At 42.5% G+C, this 27,175-nt stretch overlaps 1 protein-coding gene across 7 annotated transcripts; it reads right to left on the reverse strand.

The window, feature by feature from the left end:
* LOC121857491 (focal adhesion kinase 1-like) lies at nt 1-27,170 on the reverse strand. Of its 7 annotated transcripts, none has more exons than XM_042353573.1 (24): nt 24,765-27,170; nt 23,921-24,140; nt 21,934-22,068; nt 21,271-21,285; nt 19,930-20,061; nt 19,384-19,512; nt 18,603-18,704; nt 18,060-18,305; nt 17,373-17,450; nt 16,978-17,070; nt 16,607-16,736; nt 13,483-13,527; nt 11,562-11,693; nt 10,970-11,152; nt 10,409-10,625; nt 9,973-10,163; nt 9,444-9,648; nt 8,942-9,021; nt 7,837-8,438; nt 2,628-2,828; nt 2,009-2,191; nt 1,355-1,579; nt 850-956; nt 1-143 (listed from the first exon to the last, which is right to left on the reverse strand). In XM_042353573.1, the coding sequence occupies exons 1-24, from the start codon at nt 26,807-26,809 to the stop codon at nt 20-22; spliced, it is 5,820 nt and encodes a 1,939-aa protein (XP_042209507.1). In that variant the 5' UTR covers nt 26,810-27,170; the 3' UTR covers nt 1-19. The 7 variants fall into 7 exon arrangements, with proteins under 7 accessions (XP_042209507.1, XP_042209511.1, XP_042209506.1 ...); XM_042353577.1 differs by having other exon boundaries at nt 8,317-8,441; XM_042353572.1 differs by having other exon boundaries at nt 7,837-8,441.
* Between the last annotated feature and the right edge of the window lie 5 nt (nt 27,171-27,175).

Genomic DNA, 27,175 nt, shown 5'->3' on the forward strand with positions numbered 1-27,175 from the left:
TTGTGTAGGGGGTTTTCAATTACACAGCGGAATGTTTGTTTGGCAAGAAGGCTGCCATGTCGTGCCTCACTCTGACGCCATCGATGACGTCTAGCAGGTTCTTGGAGTCCATGGCCAGGACGTGCGCGGCAGACAGCAGCTGCCTGGAACACACAAACACAAAGTCATAAACTGGAACTGAAATAAATATTAACTCGATTACGTCTTATGCGTCTAGAATCTTTGCCGTCCTAACACATCCCAACACGCTCTTCATCCACCCAACACACTCCCTATCCACCTAACACACTCTGATAATAACTCCAGCATAAAGAGTCGAGAGACTGTTTGTTAAGTCACTCGGCCTCAGCTTACTTTTCTACCCTACTGTTTGTTAAGTCACTCGGCCTCAGCTTACTTTTCTACCCTACTGTTTTGTTAAGTCACTCGGCTGTTTGTTAAGTCTTCGGCCTCAGCTTTTCTACCCTACTGTTTGTTAAGTCACTCGGCCTCAGCTTACTTTTCTACCCTACTGTTTGTTAAGTCACTCGGCCTCAGCTTACTTTTCTACCCTACTGTTTGTTAAGTCACTCGGCCTCAGCTTACTTTTCTACCCTACTGTTTGTTAAGTCACTCGGCCTCAGCTTACTTTTCTACCCTACTGTTTGTTAAGTTGCACTCGGCCTCGTCAGCTTGCTTTTCTACCCCTACTGTTTGTTAAGTCACTCGGCCTCAGCTTACTTTTCTACCCTACTGTTTGTTAAGTCACTCGGCCTCAGCTTACTTTTCTACCCTACTGTTTGTTAAGTCACTCGGCCTCAGCTTACTTTTCTACCCTACTGTTTGTTAAGTCACTCGGCCACAGCTTACTTTCGGTACTCCTCGTCAAGCGTGGTGTTGCTGTACTTCTGGGCCAGTTTGTACGCCTGCACCAAGTCTGTCATGTCTTTTGATAGCACCTTATGCGCTAACTCCACCTGGTGGGAGAAGATCACACTTGTAATGAGTTTGTGTGGACGGTTTATTGGTGATGGTGGTTAAGAATGATGATAGATTTATATAATGAATGTATAATTGATATAAATAATAGTGATGATGATTATGAGCCAAAAAGACAATAGATATATATAATGAATGCGTGAATAATGATGCTAAATTTGTGAATATATTAACAATTACTTCAACTGATGGATCACCTGAAGATTAGCACCCCTAGTTTAATTCATACAATGATTAAAACGCCCTCATGCTAAACTTACTTGACCTGACCTGACTTAATCTAATCTGCCAGGTAGGATTAGGGTGTTTGAGCATCAGGTGAAATAAACTAGGGTGAAGAGGGGTTAGGTTAGGTTTATTTACACCCACGACGTACCTCTCTGTGTGAAACGGGCGGGATGGTCGAGACGAGGGTGTCAACCGTGGCCAAGAGATCCCTTAATTCCAATCCGACCTTCTTCACGTGGTCGAGGTAATTCTGCATCTGGCCCTCCTTCACGTCCTGGGTGAGGGCCGTTATGGCCTTGACGACGTGAATGGTCGACGCGTAGACCTTGTCGTTACTGCGGTCTAAATCTGCCGTTGGAGTTGGCTCTACTTGCTGTCGGGGCGAGAATAACATTGGATCGTGTCAGCGTGTTTAAGGTGTCGCTAACGTCCGTCTCTTTCCTGCTATCTCGAGGGGATTTTTCCTCTACGCTGTCATTTACTATCATTCACTTTCACTGTTATAATCTATGTGATCTATAATGGTGTTCACTTTCCACAACAATGACCCTAATGTCTATAGTATTTCTGTTGCCTCACATAATCCACCATAGGCCATTATATATCGATTACAATGAATAAATAACGAGTTTAATAATGTATAAACCCAAAAACAAAATCACATCAACGAACAATTCTCATCCATCAACATTATACATCAATTATTACTCGGAAATCAATCGTTTAATAATAACAATCGACTACTTTCACGAGGCTAATGTATAAACCAAAACAAAATCACATCAACGAACAATTCTCTCACCTTAACAACAATCTTTGGCTCTTCCGCTACAGATCCGGATCCATTGGATAGCGGAGTGGCGGATCTCTCCCTGTCCTCTGTCCGTGCGGGGGAGGGGGAGGAGGGAGGGTGGTGAGCAACCGGGGAATCGCTGTCGGAGTCGGATTTGTCCGAGGCGCTCATGGCTAGAGACATTCGCTTCCTCTGTAGATGGAAAATACGTCGTGTGGTTGACTATTCAACCATGTATACATTTCCTCTGTGTAAGTCATATAGATGATGAATATACACTGTATGATTTTTTATAAGTATAGATCTACGTTTCCTCTGTACAATGAAGAATGAATACATCAAATAATTCGGTAAATACAAGTTGTGTATGATTACATTAGATGACCGAGCGTACGTTAATTACATTCCCATTAACGTAAGAGCATCATCTCTTATCATATAATCATGAGGTAATTACCCTCTCTAGATGATGAAGGTAATTATTAGAATGATAATTACGTGGTATAACCCCTAGAGTAACAAAATAACTTAAGAATTGGTTAAAATAGTCGGAGAATGTTTAGAGGTATGTGGTCACCAACCCTCAGATATGGAGACTGTACTCTGATTGGTTGATCCTGCGACTCACCATATTATTCTCCTCATGAGCAAGCCAGCGGTTATCTTCTTCCGTCTGTCGTTGTTGTTGCCTCAGTCGTTGTTCCAAGAGTTTGTGCTGCAGTTCAGCCACGTCCGCAGGCATCCCCGACCCGGCCAAGCTGCTCGGCCCGCCAAGACTACCGGCCCCGGGCATCCAATCCCCCGAGTCGCTGTGATGACTACCCTGACGCTGTGTGGACCAGAATTATCACCTCGTTTCACTTTCACCAAAGGTCGTTAACCAATTAATTAACTCTGATGTTTCTATCCTAACTACCTGTATAGCTAGTTGGTAAATTAACTATCAACTACATAAACCATTCAACATAAAAAATTAATTAATAACTGTTCCTTTTGTCTACTGTAATCTTAACTCCTCATTAACGACATCATTAGAACCTGGTAATTAACCTCATGCCGGTAATGACCCCCAAGTCGACCCCATTAACTAGATAATTACCCCTAAACTATTAATTAAATGCAATAGTAAGAATATTTCCAACAGCGGCAATTTTTCCCTTAGAAGAATTTGTCATAATTTTATCAGCAAGTTAAAATTTTTGTTGTGTTTTGATGTGTGTGTGTGTGTGTGTGTGTGTGTGTGTGTGTATGTGTGTGTGTGTGTGTGTGTGTGTGTTTCTTCATGTCTGTGTAAGTGTGTATCTGTGTGTGTTTGTGCATGTATGTGAGTCCAGGAACTATAACTATTTCCATGGAGGCTTTTTATGACACCTGACCTGACCTGACGCACCCCAACCTAACCTAACCACCCATCAACAAACAGACACATAATGGCTACCATACTCTACCAGAACAACATAATCTTTACCTCGATATATTACCATAGAAACAACTATATACCTATAATCATCTATAACTACATATAACACTAAAACAGTACAAGTTATAACATTCTTCTATAATCATTACTGAGGGGTATAATTTACATATAATTAAAAGGATATAATACATCTAGATACCAATTATACAACAATTCTCTATAATCATTACTAAAAGGTATAATTTACATATAATTTAAAAGGTGTATTTAAAAATCTCACAGTAGCTTCTATGTGATATGCCAAAGAACTAAAAGCAAAGTGCCGATTGAAAAACAGTGCAAAAAACAAATTAAAAATATCGGTATACATTTCTCAAGCCTCCACGATATAATCGGTGGAGTATCGGGAGAGCATTCGTTCAAAAGGCAATATACAGAGAGAGCAAATTATATATTTTTATCATAGCAGAATAAATTAATGGTCCATATCAATGTGTTCCAGGAATGGTTACACTGTGGGTTATAGATCTTGGTGGTCGTGTGGATGTTTGTGTTAGGATGGGCAACATTGTCCTGTGTGATGTATGGGTGTGAGGTGTACCACAAGTCAGGACAATGTTGCTATTCTAACGCGAACGGAGTGGGCGTTCGTGTTATGACGGCAACATCGTCCTCAATGTCTCATGAGGGCGATGTTGCTATTCTAACGCGAACGGAGTGGGCGTTCATGTTATGACGGCAACATCGTCCTCAATGTCTCATGAGGACGATGTTGCTATTCTAACGCAAACATACACACGTCCGCCACGCTAATCTATAAAACACAACAAGTAACGTTTCCCTTGAGCACCGTGTGTTTAAGCGGGACTCTGAAAAAGAAATGGCGGTGTTTACGCGGACAATAACAGAAATACGTAAATAAACACACACAGAAAAGCCGCACACGTGTACAAAGTGGCTGAAGAAAGTTTACACGCGGGACATTCAGGCCATCGTGCAAAATACAAAATAGTTCCGATTGCTTTATGTTCACTTGTAATCGCTTAACAAATCATAACGTTCATCTATAAGAAATTAAATTGATCTTATGTCAATTTTCTTCAGCCATTTTGTCACTGTAGGTTGAGAATATATCAATATGATAATTTACTTGACCAAATATATATAAATTAACTAACAATAATAACTCAAATATCTAGTTAATATCACCATAACATCCTTATTTCACTCCTTCATTCTTTACCACACACTATACAACCACACACTATACAACCACACACCATACAACCACATCACCATACACCCAAACCACACCATTATATCCCTCCTTCATTCTTTACCACACCACCATACACCATAGCCCTCCTTCCTCCTTTACCATAGCACCATACACCATAGCCCTCCTTCCTCCTTTACCACACCACCATACACCATAGCCCTCCTTCCTCCTTTACCATAGCACCATACACCATAGCCCTCCTTCCTCCTTTACCACACCACCATACACCATAGCCCTCCTTCCTCCTTTACCACACCACCATACACCATAGCCCTCCTTCCTCCTTTACCATAGCACCATACACAACCGCTAACCTCATATCAACATACTCGTACCATCATTAATTCCACGTATAAAACAACATTACCGAATCAATGACGATATTCTTAAAAAAAATAAAAATTCTCATTAGTTTTTATTATTTAGATCAAGCGAATTAAAATATTGGACAGACAGTCACTCGAGGAAACTATTTATAAGGGATTGACGTGAAATATGACACGTTCGATGAAGTATTTTGACAACACGAGAGCCAATAGGAGTCTCGAGTTCATTCTGAAATTCAACGGACGACCCCAAGTTGAGATAGTTTCTCCGAGCGACTGTATTTATAGATAATTCCTGAAGATTTAATTATTTATTAAATCATTTATCTGAAAGAGTAGAAATAGTCTGGGTGGAATAATTCAAAGTGCTGGAAAGAGTCGGGAAAAGTCTCTTAAAAATAAACACAGAGAGATGGCAGATTTCAACGGATAATTCAGTGCATCGAATAAATAAACAAAAGATGTAAACAACAACAAAAATATATATCTGTTTACTTACGACAACGTGCTCATGCCTTATCATACAGCTGGTGGCCTGAGTACACACAAGGGGGGAGGGGGGTCTGTGTGTGTGTGCGTATATGTGCGGGTGTGTGTGCGGGTGTGTGTGTGGGTGTGTGTGTGTGTGTGTGTGAAGTCTACGATTTACAGGAGTGAAATTTACGATTAAGTCTAAAATGTAAATACATGTAATGTCTTTCGTGTCATTTACCCATAATTCTCCACTATTACAAGACGTGTGGGGGTCTGGGGTCTGGGGGGGTCTGTTGACGTAGGAAAAGGAGGGATTTTAAGCGTTTCTAATGTCTTTGGGGTATTGATGAGTTATGGCTTCTATACTTCTTGACAAAGTTGATTAGTAAGAATGTTGATTGTCAATTATTATTATTAATATTATTGAAGCACGACCATTGCTATATAATCATCGTATGGTAAATATTATTACAAAATTATCATCGTGTAGAAAATGTTGACTAATTTCACGGCTGATTATTACCCTCAGTACACAAACCACGGAAAAATAATATATAAAAAAAAACAATTAATTTCTTCTCCGTAATATAGACATGATGAATGGGACAAATTCCTCTCCTATACATATTTAAGTAAAGTCTTCAATGCTTTATTTATGATCAGTTATTCATAAGCTTCTTGATCATACATATACATGCCTTTATGGGGATTATACATGCTTAAAAAAAGTATATTAAAATTCATGGTGTTGTGAAGACTTTGGATGTGTTGTGGAAATTCTGGTTGTGTTCTGAGGTGAAGTTTCATTATTGGAACTTTGATGTGAGTTGTTTAATTGATAAAGTTTCATTACTGGAACTTAGATAAGGGAGATATGGCATCATTATCACAGCTTAAAGTCAGGAAAGTCATTTACCTCGATCAATCAAATCAATCGTAGAGTTGAAGGAGTGAAATATGTCCGAGTGTGTCTTCGTCTACTCGTCAAACCCCTATCTGGTTCCTGAGAGGGCGGATGGATAAATGAAGTCACGTAATAGAGCCAAATCCTGGCAACAAGTCCGGTATTTTTTATAATTAACAGTGAACGGTATTGAAGTACAATGAAACCTCGATTTAATGGATTATATGGGAAGGGAAGTCCATTATGTCGAGGGTCCGTTAGATGTAAAACCTCCATATAATGAACTATATAGAGATGAAAGTCCATTATGTCGAGGGTCCGTTACATGTGGAAAATAACCCTACGACTTAACCTAGTACAGTATAGGGTGGATGGACTGTACCCTGTCTCACCGAAGGCATCCCAATACACCTCTCACCGTCCACAAAATACCCCCCCCCCCACCAACCAATCCATACCCCAGTCTAGCGTCATGCACCAACACCCCAACAGACGTACGCCCCATAAACACACACACACACACACAGACAGCAAGCGACAAGACGATAGCTAAATCCCAATGTTATGAAGTTCAAAGTAATGATGAACCAGTCTCCGCGTCTATAAGCAATTCAATGAAAAACTCGGGATATTTTATCTACAACTAGAGAAACGCTGAATCAAATGAACAATATCCTGACTTATTTACAAAGGAAATATTACTAGTTTCTTATACTTTAGTAAACTATTCATCTTATAAAGCTAAATTCTGCAGCATATTTATAAATCAAACTAACACTAACATATTTATTAACCAAATTAACACTACAAGATACTTATTAACTAACATTAACTCTGCAATGCCCTACAAAGCTCTAACTCTCGATGCAACGCGAAGCCAAACTTGTGCCGTAGAGGATGGTTTATTTACATATGGATTCAGTGCAACGACTAACGAGATATTCGACCTGTTTTTCTTACACGCTGAACTAATGCTTTTGTTTTGTGTGTTTACGTTTTCCTAGACTGGGGTTTCGATGTGACTGGCTCTTATATTTTAGACTGGAGTTACGACGTGTTGTGATAGGCTGTTGTTATTGGGGCTGTTATGTGATTGGCTGTTGTTATTAGGACTGTGCTGTGATTGGCTGTTGTTACCGATGTGACAGTTTAACCGACTTCATTAGACCGGGCCCTGACTGGTGTATGCAGGGGGGTGATAACTTAGGTTTATTTAGGGTTAATGATCTCAGAACGGTGCAACAACAAGAACTACGTCGCTGCGTGAAGTACGAGGGAGAGAACGAGTCGTGTGGGTGACGTGACAGCTGTGTATGCCTCTTGCCTCCCCTACCCCCCCCTCCATGCTAACACCGACATGCTGGTGGACGCTATGGTGGTTCTATGGTCGTGCAGCGTCAACGTGCCTCGGCTAACGTCACAACGCAACCCAACCTTGACTAGTGTTGACGGCGGCGAGAAGGGAACTGGCGAAGGTGAGCCGGAACCTCCCGAACTGGCTCCTCCCCAGCCCCCTCCACCCGCCGCAGCCGATGCCCCGCGTTCCAGTGTGCAGCCCCGCCCGCCCCGACGCCTGGCGGACGCCCCAGAGGGGGACCCGAGAGGAGAGTGGGGGGCGGATAGGGTGGAGTGGGGGGAATAGTGACTGCTGCTATGATGAGGGAGGGAGTGGGTGGAAGACTGAGGGTGGGTGAGGGTGGAGAAGGGTGAGTGGGGGTTAGACTGGGAGGTGGTGACGGCCGGGGGGGAGCGCGGGGCGTTGACGAAATCGACGGGCAGGGTGTTGAGAACGGAGGCCGGGGAGATGTAGGAGCCGGGAGCGTTGGCGGCCCGGTTGTGGTTGTCGCGCATCAGCTGACTGAGCACCTCTGGGGTCTGGGCGACGATGTAGGTGGTCGGGCCGCTGCTACTGACCTGAGACGGGGCGTAGAGAGGCGGCGAGCCCAGACCGGACGGCGGCGGGGGCGTTGACGTGTGTCCTCGGCCCCCGGACATCATCGGGACTCTAGCTGGCTTCGGCGGAGGCTCATCGGAACCTGCTGAAAATATCGCCGTTAGCCCTACGCCCACGGGGACTTAAATACACAAACGTGACCTAAAAACTACTAAACAAAAAAAAATGAATTAAAGTTCTCAATATATCTGTTCTTATTAATTTCCGCTGTGTATACTGTCGTTACTTCATGTTTTACTGGCTAAATAAACTGTTTTTTATGGGCTCTATAAACTGTTTCAATGTTTCTCTGACTAAATAAACTGTTCCAATGTTTCTGACTCAATAAACTGTTTTAATTTCTTCTCTTCAACTTATAAAATACACCACTAACATCTATAACATAACCACTTAATAATTAGTTACTTAAATTGACTTTGATTAGTTATCTTGTAGTTATAAATTAGGATAAAAATGGAACTTATGGACTGGATGGATGACTCAATGGCTGGATAAATAAACAGATGGATGACTCATTAGATGAACAGTTACACAGATGGGTGACTGGATGTAGATATGGCTGACCCACTCCTAATCACAACATACCCCAAGACATGCCCTGGACGCGGCGGTTCTCTCGACGCATCGTTTCCTGGTGTTGTATTCTTTCCTCGCGTAAGATCTCACTGGAAAGGTAAACGTACATTACACCGCGACTCATAACATGGAGGGAGTTATAGGTTAGGTTAAGGGAAGAAAGATTATCAACTAAAGGAGGAGAGTTAAAATGCCTTTGATTCCACTCTATCTAACAGAGGCCACCCCAGATATGAGATCAGTACTCCAAGTTAGGACGAAAGAATCCCTTATATACTTGAACCAACTGCTCAGGAGTGAAGTACCTATGGCGTCTGTACACCATCCAAAGCTTTCGGGAGGCTATACTTAATCTAACCTAACCCAACCGAAACCAACCCCATCCTAACCTGACCTAACCCAATCTAACCGAACCCAACCTAACCTAACCGAACTGAACCCGAACCCAACCTAACCGAACTGAACCCGAACCCAACCTAACTGAACCCGAACCCAATAAAATCTTCCATACTTGAGTGCTTCCTTGATCTCCTTAAATGACGGACGTTTCGACGGCTCGTAGGTCCAGCACTGAGACATGAGGGAGTAGAGCCGCGGCGGACAGTTAGCGGGTAGGGCAAGTCTCTCTCCGTTGTCGATCCTCTTGATGACGTCGTTATTTTTGATTCCTTGGAATGGTTTCACACCTAGCATAAGGATCTCCCACATACATACACCTGTTGGGAGTATTTTATGAGTATAACCACATATATACACCTGTTGGGAGTATTTTATGAGTATACACCACATATATACATACATTATCCTTACCAAACATCCAAACATCACTGGCAATCGTAAAACATCAATAAAACTACACAGATATTCTTACCAAACATCGCTGGCAATCGTAAAACATCAATAAAACTACACAAATATTCTTACCAAACATCGCTGGCAATCGTAAAACATCAATAAAACTACACAAATATTCTTACCAAACATCGCTGGCAATCGTAAAACATCAATAAAACGACACAAATATCCTTAAATATCCTTACCAAACATCCAAACATCGCTGGCACTAGTAAAACGTCTAAAATTGATGCTCTCGGGTGCCATCCACTTAATAGGAAGCTTCCCCTTGCTGGCCTTGTAGTAACTCTGCTCCTCGACCCAGCGGGAGAGGCCAAAGTCCGCCAATTTAACGCAGTCCTGAGAGTAGACCAATACGTTCCTGGCCGCAATGTCCCTGTAGGAAAAACAAACAGTTGAGCGAATGATCGATTGATTGATTGCGGTAAATAACATCCCTGCCAATGTAATAGCTTTGGCCATATATCCCAGAATTAAACTAAAGGATAGACTAAAGATAATTGATAAACGATAAAAAACGTAAATTATATCATCGAAATTTCATATATAAAAACGAGAGAGATTAAAACATGCGAGGTAAAGTTAGGTTTTAGGTTTTAGGTTATAGGCTATGACACGTACCTATGGACAAACTTTTTACTCTCTAGATAGGACAAGGCTGTGGAGAGCTGGAAGGCGTAGAGTACCAGGGTCGCCAGATTGAGGTGGTCCTTGTTGTTCTGGAGGAAGGCTCGCATTTCCCCGTATCTAGCCAGCTCCATGACGATCCATATGGGAGACTCCGAGCAGATGCCGATGAGCTTGATAATGTGCGGGTGGTCGAACTGTTGCATGATATCTGAAACGTCGACAAGAACGGGTCAATAATCTATCCGAATACAGTCGACAGTCACAGCAACAGTCAATAGTCTATCCACTACAGTCGAGAGGTGAATAGGTCAATAATCTACACTCACACAGTCGACAGTTATATGAGTGGTCGAACTGTTGCATAATATCCGAAACATCAACAGATAAAGAGCATATTTAGGAGCATTAACAGATAAAGAGCACAGTATTACATAACAGATAAAAAGCATATTTAAGAGCAACAGATAATGAGCATAGTACAATATTACGTAGGAGCATCAAGAGATAAAGAGCATATTTAGGAGCATCAAGACGTCAGGTAGAGACACTTACACGCCTCTTCTAGAAATTTCTCCGCTATAGTTCCCTCCGATTCCACTTTGCACGTCTTGATGGCGACTGGTTCAGAGGAGCCGTCCCGCGATGTGTACTGCCCTGTGTGTACGTCCCCGAACTGTCCCTCTCCGATGATCTCCCCGACGTCTATGTGGGATCTCTCCAGCTCATAATCTTTGGCTGAGGGAGAGAGAGAGAGAGATAGAGAGTGAGATAGAGAGTGAGATAGAGAGAGAGATAGAGAGTTAGGGTGAAGTTGTTTTGTGTTGTGTATGGGGTCACCTCTGAGCTGAATAAAATCATCTGTTGTTTTGTTAATATTAAAAGTGTCGTCCCTGTAGTGAAGGTGTTAGTGGTGATAGTATACTAACACCTGGTGTATGGGGGTCAAACATTCCTTTCCCTCACATCAAAACACAGTATAATATTTTTTTGGCGACATATCTGTTGCTTCAATACTATAACAGACAACAGGGTACCACACTTAGCATATCTGTTGCCTTAAATAAATACCATACAACAGGGTACCAGACTTAGAGTACTATATATACCTGTTGACTGAGTACAAACAAGACCCCAATACACTCACTTGCAGGCGTGGAATAGTCGCCCTCATCATCAACGATCTCCGCGTAGTCTTCCGAGCCTCCGCCTCCTCTCCTCGAGTCTCCGCCGGTCTCCGAGCTGTGTCGTGAACTGCCACTGCCCGATCCACTCACTTCTGTACGTATAGTCATTTTTATTAGGGGAGGAACACACCTGTACCCCTAAACCTAACTTAACCATACCAAGTGAAGGAAATGGTCAATTACACTATATCGAGGTTCCGTTAGCTGTGAAACCTCTATTTTATGGACTATCTAGAGAGGAAAGTCCATTATATCGAGGTTCCGTTAGATGTGAAACCTCTATTTAATGAACTATCTAGAGAGGAAAATCCATTATATCGAGGTTCCGTTAAACATGAAACCCCCCTCTCACAGATTATACAGTATAGAGAAATTCATTATAAAGAGGTTTCACTGTGTATCCCCTGCTTCAGAATACAATACAATACAACAAAAATACAATCAAAATACATGCACATCAACCTCACCTTCCAATATGCCCCTGTAATGCCCTGACAACTGAATACAGAGTAACAGGCATACATCGCAGATTGAGGCATTATTCTCGATACAGGTTGTTGGGTAGAGATTGGCTGGTTAGATTGTGGGAGGGAATTGTTGGAGGGAATTGTTGAAGATTATGTGGGAGGGAATTGTCGGAGAATACTCAAAAATACAGTCAGTTACGGGACGGTATAATCGGACACTATTACGCTGCACTGTCCGATAATAATCCAAGTTTGGTACCTATTCACAGATGGGTCGAGCGTGGGAAGGGGCAGGGACCGGGGGCTTAAGATGCAAACCATTGCCTCTTAATAATGGGGGATGGTGATTGCTGTGGCCGCATATCCACAGCAAGATCTTGCGGCAATTTGAAATTTTTATTTAATTTTTATTTTTGTAAGCTTTTAACCCCTTGAGTATGATGGTTTAACCCCTTGAGTATGATGGTTTAACCCCTTGAGTATGATGGTTTAATCCCTTGAGTATGATGGTTTAACCCCTTGAGTATGATGGTTTAACCCCTTGAGTATGATGATTTAACCCCTTGAGTATGATGATTTAACCCCTTGAGTATGATGGCTTAACCCCTTGAGTATGAAGTCATCCTATTCGAGGGGTTAAGTCATCATACTCAAGGGGTTAAGACACCATACTCAAGGGGTTAATTAAAATCTAACTTAAAAATAATTTGTCATATCATCTGCCTCAATAACTAACTTATGAATCTTTCTACGATCAAGTCGATGCAAGTCACACTAATACAAGGTTGTGTTAGTGGCAAATACTCAAGATGCAAGTGTTGTGTTGTGTTGTGTTGGGTTGGGTTGGGTTACGTTAGGTTGGGCTAGGTTATGTCTTGTCTACTGTACACACCCTCACACCTACAGGGGTCTTTATAGAGACTTACAGAGGAAATAACTACGTAGAATAATCCATTTAGTTCTTAATCTACATTGAAAGATTTTAATAAGTACTTCTGAGAGCTGAGTTATGGATGATTGATGGATGTATTCAGAGGAGGTGGTATGCAGTGGTGGATGAGTGTTGCATGTATTTAAAGTGGGTGGTATGCAGTGGTGGATGAGTGTTGCATGTATTTCAAGAGATGGTATGCACAGTGGTGGATGAGTGTTGCATGCAATCAAATCCAAAGTAGAGGCATGTATGACCAAGATTGGCACGTGCAGTCAGACCAAAGGGGGCGGCGCATGCAACCCACGTCCAGGATGGCATGCAAACTAAGTGTAGACCGTCGCAAGCAGTCAGACCAAAGGGGGCGGCGCATGCAACCCACGTCCAGGAATTCATGCAAACTAAGTGTAGACCGCCGCAAGCAGTCAGACCATCAGAGGGCAAGACGTGCAATTCAAGCCACAAACCGAGCGAAGAACAAACCTTGTGGCATCTGGCATGGACACGGCAAAGACTTCCAAACATGAACTACGGTTGGTGAGAGAACGAGCGAGAAAGGAAGTTTGTTTTCACCCCCCACCCAGCGAGCAAGTCAGTCAGTCAGCCGGCCAATGAGCAAGCAGCGCCAGGGAGGAGGGAGGTAGGAGGCAGGAGGAGGAGCAGAGAAAAAACCAGAGGAGTTAGTACAGTATTATGTCAACGGCCCACACCCCGACGTTCTCTGCTGCTCTCTGTATGTTCCCTCTCACCGCACGACCGGCGGCTCACTCCTCACATAAGGTAGATCCTCGGGGTGATTTTACTTCAATTATTCCTATATCGTAAAGGAATATCACTGAGGTAGAGTTTCGATATAATTTGATTTCAATTATATAAATAAAAGCAAAAAAAATCACATCTTTAATTTAAAAAAAGCGAAGAAAATCTCAATATTTACAGTCTTCACGTAATATCGACGCCATCTGGTGGATTATTCCCATACTATAGCCAAAACAACCGAGTCGCCATCGGCCGTCACGAGAGGTAAACAAACAAGAGATTACAGAGAGTCGTCGGGGTACTTAGGTCGTTCTAGCCGGTGCAGTAAGTAAATATGGTTGACCTAAATAGCACAGATTATCAAGTAACTACAAATACTTTCATCTGTTGGTCATAATTACACTTTACAATTATCCTAATGTCAAAAAAATCCTGATAAGTTGCTCACCATAATATTTCTAAATCAAAATCAAAAGTAATATATGTATCTATTAACCCATAATATAATATAGCTAACGTATTAACAATCCTAATACAGCTCCTCCCCGACTTACGACCACCCGGACATACGACCGCCTCATTCGTACCAAAATTTTGTCAAATTACGTATTTTCGAGTCCCAACGTCAGTGATCGCGCTGTGTACTGACAAAATTTTCATTTGTAATTCACCTTAAAATGGCTGGCAAGCTTAAAAGTGAGAGTTTTGTGGTGCTGAGAAGAAAAAAAGAGACACCCATTTTAGATTTTATATGTATTATTTAAGCATTTTCAACTTACGACCTGGATTTGGGTCCCTAACCCCGTCGTAATTCTGGGAGGAACTGTAGATGATTTACCTCAATATTTCAAAATTAAGATAAAATTTCATATTATTTCTGCATATATAACCCGACATTGCTCAGGAATCGAGGCTATTTTTAAAACCTCTGTGAAACTAACCTAACCATAACCTACCCTAACCTAACCTAAACTAACCCTAACACACAATAATAGGCACAACATCGACTTAATGGGTAGGATGGAGCCACAGGATTGAGCTATCTTTCTTTCTCTAAAATTTCAGGCCACGGAGAACCTGTCAACCAATCAACCGTGCGCGTCCGTCCCATCCATCAAATCCGCTTGTTGTCATGTATCGGATACAGTATACATAAGCGGATATCCATATAAAAGCTATTTCTAGGGTTAGTACATCTAACTTATTAACAATATACCTATACATATGCATACAGTGGAACGTCTATTTAACGGACTATATGGAGATAAAAGTCCATTATATCGAGGGTCCGTTATATGTAAAACCCCCATATAACGAACTATATAGAGATGAAAGTCCATTATATCGAGGTCCCGTTATATGTAAAAACCCCCCAATGGGTTATACGGAGAGAGAAATCCATTATAAAGAGGTTCCACTGTATACCAATAATAATAAACAAACAATCAATAAAAACTCGTAAAGTTATTAATGTCAGTATAGCGTAGAAATATAGATTGGGTTACTGGCGGAAACATGGTCAACTAGAGGCTGAAGTTGCGAAGACATACACAAGCTCTTATTAATTCGTCATCGCTTCTGTCGTTTGTCCGAGTATAAACGATTCTTCTTCCCATTGACTCGTTAGAGGTTTTTGGCCTAGGGTGAATAATGGATAAAAATATGTAATCCGTATCTGTTAAGTCGTTATAATTTTGGATTGGGGTGGATAATGGAAACAGATAATTTGTCCCAGTTAACTAGATGGGTTATTTTATCTTCCTTTGGGGTGGATAAGGGACAACAAAATCGTCTCAAAACTACAGGAAACGAACGGGGGATTGATGCACGACAAGTGGATAAAATCGACAATTTGTGAGCTCTTATCCACCTCACTACCATCAAATCCATCTCGGGACGACACAAACCCCCCTAAGATTTAACCCCCCAGATTTAACCCCATATAAAACCCCCAGAATTAATCACAAAAACAAACCTCCAGATTTAACCCGATACATCAAAATCCCAAGAAGCAATTTCTACGTTCATCCCCGACGTTTAATTCGAAAAACGGATAAAACTGTCGAGAATTATTACCGATTTAATTGTTTTCGACGCGGCCAGAAGCGATGATGTGCAAAAGACCTCAATAAGGAGAGAAACAAAAATTAAATAAATAAACCAATTAGTCGTGAGAATCATCCCAACAACTATTAAATTATCAGTTCCTGGTTGTTATATAAATTATTACAATAACCTAAATAGAATACGTATACATACACATATAATCCTGTAGAATAAATGTGTATTAATCATATAAACACATATAATTTTCTAGTCATTTAATCATATAAATGCGTATAATTATCCAGGGTCGTTTGATTAATTATATAAACAGATTTAATCACATACGACCATTAACAGGCAGAGAAACAGTACTTCAAGATAGCTCAAAGTAATTTATATTCACTAACAATCAAAATATTTACAAAAATTTAAATTCGTAAAAGTTTTAATTGAATTTTTATGAGTTTTTTAAAAAGTTTTTGCGATGTTTAATGTAAATTTGACGACTGGATTAAATAAATTGGTGTTAAGATTTTACCGTTGGTTATGGGTCTGTGAGGAGGAGGAGAAGAGGAGGAGGAGGAGGAGGAGATAATGGAGGGAAGAAAAGGAAGAAAGGAAGAAATAGAAAGATGAAAGAAAATGAGAAAGAATAATCAAAAGAAAACAGACAATAACAATAATCCTTACAACATCGGACAAAAAAACCCCAAAGAAACACAAACAAAAACCCGCAAAACACACTTACGACATCATCCCGTCCCCCTACACCATACCTGGCCCCCAGACCCTCGCTGTTTACCTTTCGTGTTCCAGAGGGAGGTGCGAGTGTTGTTGACGAGCCGGCAGTAACCATCTATGAGGTCGGCTAGGCTCTCGGCGCTCGCTATGCTGGGACAAGTGACGGTGAGTGCCTCTGCTGTCCCGGCGACCTGAGATGACGGAGATTTATCAGTTAGCCTAGGGTCGGGTTAGCTTAGGGTTAGCTTAGGGTCGGGTTAGGTTGGGGTCTGGTTGGGTTGGTGTTGGATTTGGTTAGGTTAGGATCAGCTAAACACCTAAGCTACACCAAACACCCTAAAGAAAATCAACGGTAAATTTAACAAACATCTCAATATCCTCAAGTGTCTAAATCCTTCGCCGTTGTCGCGTTTGTTTACGTCGGTGCCATACCTTAAGCTGGACGAGAGCTTTGCGGTGGGTATCACAGTCGGTTGTCAATGTCTCTACGCTCTGCACCTGCTCGAAGCTCGCCATGTGGTTGGGCTGAAAGAAAATTAAGAAAAACGTTACATTACGAAGACTTTCGATTGATTCTGGCCCGTCGTTTTGCACCCCAGGACAGATTAATGTGATTGAAAAATGAACGACGCACTATAAAAACTTGCGATTAAATTGTGGCTTGTTATTTTCCACTACAGGGCAAGACTATTAAGACTTAAACACACACACACACACACACACACACACACACACACACACACACACACCTCTCAGCTCAACAACAACAGAGAACAATTCAGCTATGGGGGTACAGTATTTGTTTACCTCTACGTCTTGACACCCACCTTAGCCGCCGAGTCTGTCATATATGAGATGCCGACAGATGGTCCCACGAGCAGAGTCACGGGAATGGACCAACCAGACTGTAAGATGAAGTAACGTTAATCACCTCGCTTGCAACGCACCTAATTACGCACATCGTATAGGTCTACATAGTTCAATACGTAGTCACCGTCCGCATACATGAATCCTCTATCTATGTACACACACTAAAGCTCTATGTAAATCTTAATATATACACATTAATATAAATCCTAATCCAAATTATTACCAACTTTGGGGAAAATATAACTTTTTTTGTTATTTTAAATTATCTGATTGAGTATTTTTGTCACGTTGATGTGATTAAGTGGTAAGAGGTATTTAAAGGTCAATTAAGGTGTTGTAGGGGTAGTTAAGCTTGTGAGAAGGGGTTATGGGTGATGGAGAAAGCTTTGAGATGTAGTAAAGCTTGTTAAAGGAAGTGTAGGGGTAGTTAAGCTTGTGAGAGGGGTTCTGGGTGATGGAGAAAGCTTAGAAACACACTAAACCATAATACATATTGGAGGTATAGGGGAACTTCAGCTTAACAGACAGCTTATATGAGAGAGAAAACTTCGAGACAGCCTATACAGGAGAGAGAAAGCTTAACAGACAGCTTATAAAAGAGAGAAAGCTTCGAGACACAGAAACAAATCGACGACTCGACTCACCCCAAGCGCACAACGAAATGACTCCTGGTCGTATTTCTTGACCTTCCCCAACAGCTCGAGGAACTTAAAGTAACACTCGGACTCCGACAGGTGGCCGTATTTCTTGAAGTGTTGTTGCAGCGACTTCCTCAACGTCTTGGATTTCATGGTGTTCAGTACCGTCGACGGGAGGAACTTGTGGAAACCGACCTCTCTTTCTAGATACTCGAAGTTGGATTTTTTCTCTAGGGTACTGCAGCTCAAATCCTGAAACGAGGTGAAATGGTCGTATTGTTGGTCGTTAGGTCTTTAAGAGAGGTTGTCGTTTGTGGTGGTTAGCTGTAGGGACGGTGGTTAATATAACTGAATGTTTGATGTTCCTTTAATCTATTTGTACCCTAACCCTACCCTAACCTACCCTAACCCACCATCCACTACCCTACCCTACCCTAACGCTTCCCCAATAGCATTAGGGAGGTTAATCTTCAGGTAAAATAAACTACCTAACGCTCCCTCCCCTTAACCACCAGGTAACGCCGAAACACGACGTAAACAGAGACGTACCTTAAAAAGCCGCTTAATTTCTATACAAGCGAGCTGAAGGGCCACGTCTTGATCCATCCCCTCGTTGACTCTTGCCTCATCCTCTAGATAATCGTTCTTGACCTGCGGAACAAAACATACATTAGCAATCGTCGCTTTATATCAACAAACGCAAAACGTACATCGATACGGTAAACTTCCTTACGCTGAAATGGCCTCCTAATTATATTCCGCTAACGGTTTGTTTGTTTACCTTTAATTCACGGATATATAACCTAATCTATCACATCGTCGGGGTTATAATTAACACACTCAATCAATCAATCTACTTAAGAAACACTAAGACAATCTCCCATCCATATATTACCTGTGGATTATTAACGAATTAGTATCACCTGTATATTAATCAGCCAGAGACACCATCCTCTTATCTGAGGGTTGGCGACCACAGCCCCCTACTCTGAAATGTTCGAGGGTCTGTTTTTTTTTTTTATCGATCTTCTATGGTTTTGTATCTCTATGGGGCCCCGATTTTTAATTTCTTTCATTTATTCCTGGTCTCTGTCTCCCCCCCCCCTGGCTCTAATGTCCATTAATCCATCTACCATTATCCATCCCTAATCATATCACCAAAACATTTCATTTTTCTATCCATTTAAAATATTTCTCTCCAAATTTTTGTCTTATTATCAGTACGTCATTTGTTTTCCTGTCGGCGTAGCTCATTCACCTAAACACCACACCTCAATGGCCGTCGAACCTCTACGGCCATTTACCGAGGCCCCGGACTAGCCCCCCATACCTGTTCGTAATAATAACAGAAGGTGCTGCGGTCCTTCTCGTACAACAGGTGGAGGTCGTTGAGGACGTAACGAACTCGCAGCTCGAACTTCCAATCTTCGTTCTGGAATTCTGGGTATTTCTCCTCGACCTGTTGATGGTATAATGATATTAATGATGATGATGATGATGATGATGATGATGATGATGATTGCAATAATTACTGTCTCTAAGGAGGTATAGTTACTATGTTGATAATTGTTTAAATGTTATTAGGAATACAGTAATTTAGGTTAGTATAGGTTAAGTCAGAATAGGTCAGGTCAGGTCACATGCTAACCTGGTACATGGTCAGGTCAGGTTAGGTTAGGTCAAGAGGCACATATTAACCTAGTACATGGTTAAGTTAGGTTATGTTAGGACAGGTCTAAACAGGTCAGGTCAAAATAGTTCAAGATAGGTCAGGTCAGATTAGGTTAGGTCAAGAGATGTATAGTAACTTGGTACATGGTTGAGTTAGGATAGGTCACATCAGGTCAGAACAGGTCAGGTCAGGTCACACACTAACCTGGTACATGGTCAGGTCCTGGTGCAGCCAATGAATTTCCCTTGTGATGGTGTTCCGCAGCCTGATAGCGAACATCCCATCGTACGGCCGCATTCCTGGCGCTTGTCGGCTGATCACCACGCTTATTATGCACTGTAAGTGACACACGACCTCGTTAATACATGCCCATCGTCAATACACGACCTCGTTAATACATGCCATCGTTACACATGCGCTCGTTATCTCACAGAAGATTGAGAAAAATAACAAGGACATAAATTGTTCGGTGATGTAAGATAAACGAAGAATTATGATTGGTCAATGAGAATGTGGCATATATAAGGCTGATGATTGGTCGAGAATCGGTGGAAAGTCAAAGTCGCAAATCATGCAACTCCCAATAACAACAAGATGCTCGTAGATTTAACGACAGGTATAGACAAGACCCCAAATGCAGTACCCTATAGAAGGCATCAGGAACGGGGATAAAATGAAGCGCAGGCAGAACAATAACAAACGTCTTTTCAAACTCCTCCGAGGCGGTCGATGTTTAGGCCCGATTTAATCTCGAGGTAAACAAAACATCACAGTGGAACCCCTATATAACGGACTATATAGGTATGACTTTAAACCTCTCAAGATTCTAGTTAAAATTTAAAACACCTGGAAATATTCAGATGATATACTGTAAATAAAAAACAAAAGGCAGCGGAAAAGTATTATTGACGTTCGTAGGCATAAATCTAGCTCCCAATACCCCCTCCCCTCTGTTCACGGCCTCGATGGAGTTTGAAAATAAGGCGGAAAATTATCAGAATTTATATGTAAAAGGAAATTGTCTTGGGTGTAGCCTCTCTGGTGACGAGGATTAGAAGATAACTCAGGTCAGCGGTGCATTCAGTTTGTACGGTAGTTAGAAACGTGACAAAATGATTAAGGGAACGATCGTTAGGTAGTTAAGATCATGAATGAGGACTTTTGTAATTTTTAACCTTTATCGATCACCTGATGATTAGTTCCCCCAAGTGCTTACCTGATGATTAGTTCCTCAAGTGCTCACCTGAAGATTAACCCCCTCACCTGAAGATTAACCCCCTCACCTGAAGTCACCCCCAGCTTAACCACCCTGAACTTTAACCACCCTGAAACTATCTAAGGAGGAAGGAGGGCAGGAAGGTTAATGTCCAGGTGAGCTATTGATCAATAAAGGCTAAAATAACACGTTCCCACACACAATACTGGCATTAAGAACTGGCATGTGATTCTGAAGGGTAGCGGTGACGAAGAAAACAATAACATAACCCTATGTACCGCAATACCCAACAAGAAGAGAATGACACCACGCAACAATGAGCGAATTACCTTGATATTTGGTTCCTTTAGGGAGGGGTGGGGGGGGGAAGAGAGGAACATATTAAAAACAATTGATAAAAACACAGATATAATCATTCTTTCTCAGATATATAAAGGGTGTCTCAGAAAATTGTTCCTATGTCTCTCACTTATTGCTTCCTTCCTTCCTCTCACACCGTCTCAGGAAGCAGGGAAGGAGGCAAGGAGAGAGAGAGAGGAAGGAACATTTACTAAGACACCCAACACAAACATTCTCTTAAAACACCTCACAATCATCGCTGGAAATGTTAGATAAACTATCAATGTTAATCATGAATATTCTTGCATTTCTTAACTAATCAAATGAACTATAATTAATCCATATATTTAATCAGGGAAGTAATTAATTCTACGAGTTAGTAAACAAAGAAATGATTGAGATTTATCGATGAGACAGTGACTCGTTCGGCGACCAGCACCCCAGTAGACAACCATGGATTCTATTGGTCGACGAGGAGTCTGAAATTAAGCGGAGATTACCCCATTGCTGCCTGGGGGGGGGGGTGTAGGTTGGGGGTTAGATTAGAGAAGATAAATAATTACAAACTACGATAGATTCTTATCTACCTTGGCCCCTAAGCTGAATACATCATCGAACGACAATACAAAAATATCCCTCCTATCCGTCCTCACCTTGATGTCCGTCCCTTCACCGAACTTGACAACATTAAAGAGGGAATTAACATGGACCCTGATGCTCTTCTCCGGCCGATCTGGGGACCCAACACGCAGCCCCGAGCTTCCTCCTCCTCCTCCACCACCATTTTCCTGTAAGTACGACGATTATGAAATGTTGTTATTGTTGACTTTCTTACATGGTTTTTGATTAGGTTAGGTTGGGTTTTGGTTAGGTTAGGCTATGAATTACAGTACTATACCATAAATAATTAAGAATATTGTTGACTATTAAACCAGAATTATAAAAAAAAACCAATTTATCTCTGGAGGAAATTCGTATTATCCAGCGACTGACTCTAAACGGTTCTAAATAAATTAATATAAATACCCAGGTCTTAAACAACGACTGCCAGAGTATCTAAAGGAAATTCTCGACAAGGTTTACACCATATTAGGGAAGGAGATGGTGTCAGACTCCATAAAACCTAACCTAACCATATATACTGGACCCTTGATATAATGGGCCCTTGATATAATGGGCCCTTGATATAATTGACTTTCATCTCTATATAGTTCATTAAATGGAGGTTTTATATATAATGGACCCTTGATATACTGGACTTTCATCTCTATATAGTTCATTAGATGGAGGTTTTATATATAATGGACCCTTGATATACTGGACTTTCATCTCTATATAGTTCATTAGATGGAGGTTTTATATATAATGGACCCTTGATATACTGGACTTTCATCTCTATATAGTTCATTAGATGGAGGTTTTATATATAATGGACCCTTGATATACTGGACTTTCATCTCTATATAGTTCATTAGATGGAGGTTTTATATATAATGGACCCTTGATATACTGGACTTTCATCTCTATATAGTTCATTAGATGGAGGTTTTATATATAATGGACCCTTGATATAATGGACTTTCATCTCTATATAGTTCATTAGATGGAGGTTTTATATATAATGGACCCTTGATATACTGGACTTTCATCTCTATATAGTTCATTAGATGGAGGTTTTATATATAATGGGCCCTTGATATACTGGACTTTCATCTCTATATAGTTCATTAGATGGAGGTTTTATATATAATGGACCCTTGATATAATGGACTTTCATCTCTATATAGTTCATTAGATGGAGGTTTTATATATAATGGACCCTTGATATAATGACTTTCATCTCTATATAGTTCATTAGATGGAGGTTTTATATATAATGGACCCTTGATATACTGGACTTTCATCTCTATATAGTTCATTAGATGGAGGTTTTATATATAATGGACCCTTGATATAATGGACTTTCATCTCTATATAGTTCATTAGATGGAGGTTTTATATATAATGGACCCTTGATATAATGGACTTTCATCTCTATATAGTTCATTAGATGGAGGTTTTATATATAATGGACCCTTGATATACTGGACTTTCATCTCTATATAGTTCATTAGATGGAGGTTTTATATATAATGGACCCTTGATATACTGGACTTTCATCTCTATATAGTTCATTAGATGGAGGTTTTATATATAATGGACCCTTGATATACTGGACTTTCATCTCTATATAGTTCATTAGATGGAGGTTTTATATATAATGGACCCTTGATATAATGGACTTTCATCTCTATATAGTTCATTAGATGGAGGTTTTATATATAATGGACCCTTGATATAATGGACTTTCATCTCTATATAGTTCATTAGATGGAGGTTTTATATATAATGGGCCCTTGATATAATTGACTTTCATCTCTATATAGTTCATTAGATGGAGGTTTTATATATAATGGGCCCTTGATATAATTGACTTTCATCTCTATATAGTTCATTAGATGGAGGTTTTATATATAATGGACCCTTGATATAATGGACTTTCATCTCTATATAGTTCATTAAATAGAGGAGTTACCGTGTGATATATCCTGAATGAGACGTACAGGTGAATCACGACACATTAATTAAACACGAACTTACCTGTGAAATGTTAAGAGGATGTGGCAGGTAAGGATGCGGTCTACTGAGAGGAAGGGCCGGGGGGTGTGTGTTGATGATGGAGGCGGTCGGCTGAGAGGGCGGATGACCACAACCGCTACTCATGGTGAAGGAGGGTGGCGGGGTGGCGGACCGCGGCACCCCGGATGGTCCAGTTGACGGCAGGTAACTCAGCCCACACGCCAAGTTGTCATCCTCACCCCTGTGGAAAATGTGAGTTATTTAGTCCCTCAGGAGTGGTATAAAATCATCTGGTGTTAATATTAAAAGTGTCGTCCCTGTAGTGAAGAAGTTAATAACACAATACAGTTCCTCCCAGACTTACGACGGGGTTAGGGACCAAAATCCAGGTCGTAAGTCGGGGAGGAGCTGTATACAGTAACACAAAATATAATCAATACTCCGAGGCCTTTTCTAAATAACAATAATAATAAGATCACCTGAAGATTAGCCACCCAGCTTAATTGACCTGATGATTAAACACCCTAATCTAACCTAACACACCTCTAACCTCACAGAAAACTAACCTAACCTAACCTGACAGAAAACTAACCTAACAGTATCATAACCTAACCTAACACCCCCCCAGGTAGGTCAAGTGTGTTTAATTAATCACCAGGTATCGTAAGCTCTAGGGCGGGGGGTGCTAATCTTCAGGTAACCCCAAACTTTGCTGTCATAGAGAATTATTTAGAGATACAGTTATTAGTGGTTAAAATAATAATAATTGACAGAAGCCAAGAGAGAGTTATGTCTTGTGTTGTGTTGTGTAGTGATGTGTTGTGTAGTGATGTGTGGTGTTGTGTGGTGTAGTATAGTGCAGTACCTCTGTTTCCTCACGCCAGGCAGATCGTAGTCGACCAAAACATCGTCGAGGTCAACAAAATCATCATCGTCATCGCTCGAGTCGTACTTCCTTGGCGGCATTGAGGGTTTGGTCTTCTCCTCCAAGGCCCTCATAATCTCCTCGAGTGGGTCGTCTGGGTCGTCTAGTTCGTCCAAGTTCTCCGTCTCCGTTCGACCGAATTTCGACGTCAGGGGTTTGGAGTACAGGGTCTGGTCTCGGTGATCCCCGTAACGTCCGTCCATCGCCGAGTCGCGGTTTTCCTCCGAGCCGCTGCACGTCTTGTGAGCTTTCTTCATCTCTAGGGTGATGGGGGAGAGGTTCCTCTTTCTGGGCTGTGTTGGGGTGATTACGTCTGAGGAGTCTTCTGAGGAGACGGGTATCGGGCGGCCCGGTTCGTCGTACTCCAGGAGGTAATCTTTAACGTCGGGCGGGTCGTTCTCGCCGGCCGTCTCCGTCGTCTTGTCCACGGGGATGTAGAGTGCCGTGGGGCGGTTCTGTAGCCTCTCTCTGTCCCGTCTGGCTATGTACAGCTGCTCGTACGTCTCCAGGGCCTTACGTACCGACGGTCTCCTCTCGGCCATCCTGGAGGGCTTCTCTTTCGAGGCGTCGCTCGGCCGGTCACCGTCCTCCGAGTTCGGGTCTTCGGCACCTCGTCCGACCTCGCCGTCCGTCGGCTCGTTGTCGTACGTGCCCTCGCCGCCGACCCTCCGGGGATCCCCGTAGTTAAGATGCCCGCCGTCGCCCCTACAGTGGTTGCAGGAGCTACTTGCCGTACACTTACAGAGTCGCGTGGGTCGTGATTTTTGTTTTTTAACGCCTCGGTCGCCGGCCGGTTGGGCCCCAAAGTCCAGACGCCTCGTGACTTTGGGTTTATTGTAGCCGCGTCCGGCACCAAGGGAGATAGCGGTCGGCGGATCCGGCGGACAGACGTTCACATTTCTCACGATTCTAAACGAACGATTCCTCTCGACGCCTCTGCTGGGTTCGTGGGAACGGCCGGAGGATCTGGTCAGAGTATTTTCGTCAAAGCTCCGGGGTCGACTCCTGCAGCGGGACGACTCCTCACCGCGTAACACCGGAGGCGTCGACATCTGCTGCGAGAGATCGGGAGAACTGACGCCGGCGTCGGGCGACTCCTCCCGACGTTTCCCGACCCGTACGGCGTCGGGCCTACGGAAGAAACGGAAGGAGGAGGAGAGAGAGTCCTTCTGCTGGGAACTCTTACGCCTGATGCCGTCCCTGGAGACCTTCTTCTGGACGGACACACACGGCTCGCTGCTCCTCTTAGCTTTAGTCCCCAGTTTACGGGAGACGTTCTTCTTCTCCTCCGCCGGTTTCTTAACACAGTTATTTTTTCTCTTCGCGTTGGACGAAGCGGAAGAATCGACCGCCGCGTTGCTCTCATTATTTGAGGCGAGACCCGTGGACGGTCTTGATGGATTCTTGTGGCCGGGAGTCTCGCTCGGTGGTTCCCTGACGCTGTTACTTCTTAGAAAGTTCCTCAACCCTTGGGTCTTGGGCTTAGTGCTGCCCGACGCATCCCGCCTGACGTCCAAGTGACCGTCCGTCTTGCTGGTGGCGGTTCTGGGCGCGAACGACACGGAGTTACGGCCGGTCTGACTAAACGTGGTGCTTCTGTTGCTGCCGGCGATGCTGTGACGCACGGCAGCGTCCCGCCGCAGGAGACACGACTCGTCAGACAGCCGGCTGTCTCTCGGGCCACCGTGCAGGGGGACGGCGCTCGAGGGAGGCGACGGACGCCCCGCGCCGCCGTCCTTCCCGGATTTCCCGTGGAAGCAGGAGTGCGCGAGGACGGGCGTGCTGGCCGACGTAGAGGCATTAGCGTACCGGCCGGCGTTACCGTCCGTGCCGGCCCTCACTATGGGGTTGAGCAAATGACTGGTGGAGTGAACGAGTATTGGGGTACTGATGGAGGAGGCTGGAGGTACCTCTTGGTCCTCTCCTCCACGCCTCTTTCCTCCTCCTCCCTTCCTCAGGCGTAAGAGCCATTCCGGCACCTTCATCTAAGAGTTTCCCCGACGGACACACACTCGTAGGAACACCATCAGGGCAGCCAGTAACCCCATCGTCTCAAAGGCCTCGGGCATCTCTCCATCATCGTCCGGCCACAACACCGAACAACCAACAATATATTATCAAGTTTTATCACCCCCGGGTCGCAGCTCCATCACTCCTAAACAAACAAACACACAAACGGTACATTTTCCCTCACATCCGGGTCCTCAACAAGCTAGTTCACCCTTGTTCAACTGTCATATTAACTAGCAAGGAACATCTCACTATATTCACTATTTCCACACTATAGACTAGTTTTTTCTACGTAATCACCATAATAATCAATATAGGAATTATTATAACATATATCTGTA

This window comes from Homarus americanus, unplaced genomic scaffold, assembly GCF_018991925.1.
Source record: "Homarus americanus isolate GMGI-L3 unplaced genomic scaffold, GMGI_Hamer_2.0 scaffold19065, whole genome shotgun sequence".
Classification (NCBI taxonomy): domain Eukaryota; kingdom Metazoa; phylum Arthropoda; class Malacostraca; order Decapoda; family Nephropidae; genus Homarus; species Homarus americanus.

Excerpts from the sequence above, each read along its gene's own strand:
- LOC121857491 (XM_042353572.1), bottom strand. The coding sequence starts at position 26,809 with ATGAAGGTGCCGGAATGGCTCTTACGCCTGAGGAAGGGAGGAGGAGGA. Across the intron at positions 9,649-9,972 it reads CAGCGATGTTTGGATGTTTG|GTGTATGTATGTGGGAGATC; the intron begins GTAAGGATATTT and ends TACTCCCAACAG. Across the intron at positions 9,022-9,443 it reads GAGATCAAGGAAGCACTCAA|TGAGATCTTACGCGAGGAAA; the intron begins GTATGGAAGATT and ends TTACCTTTCCAG.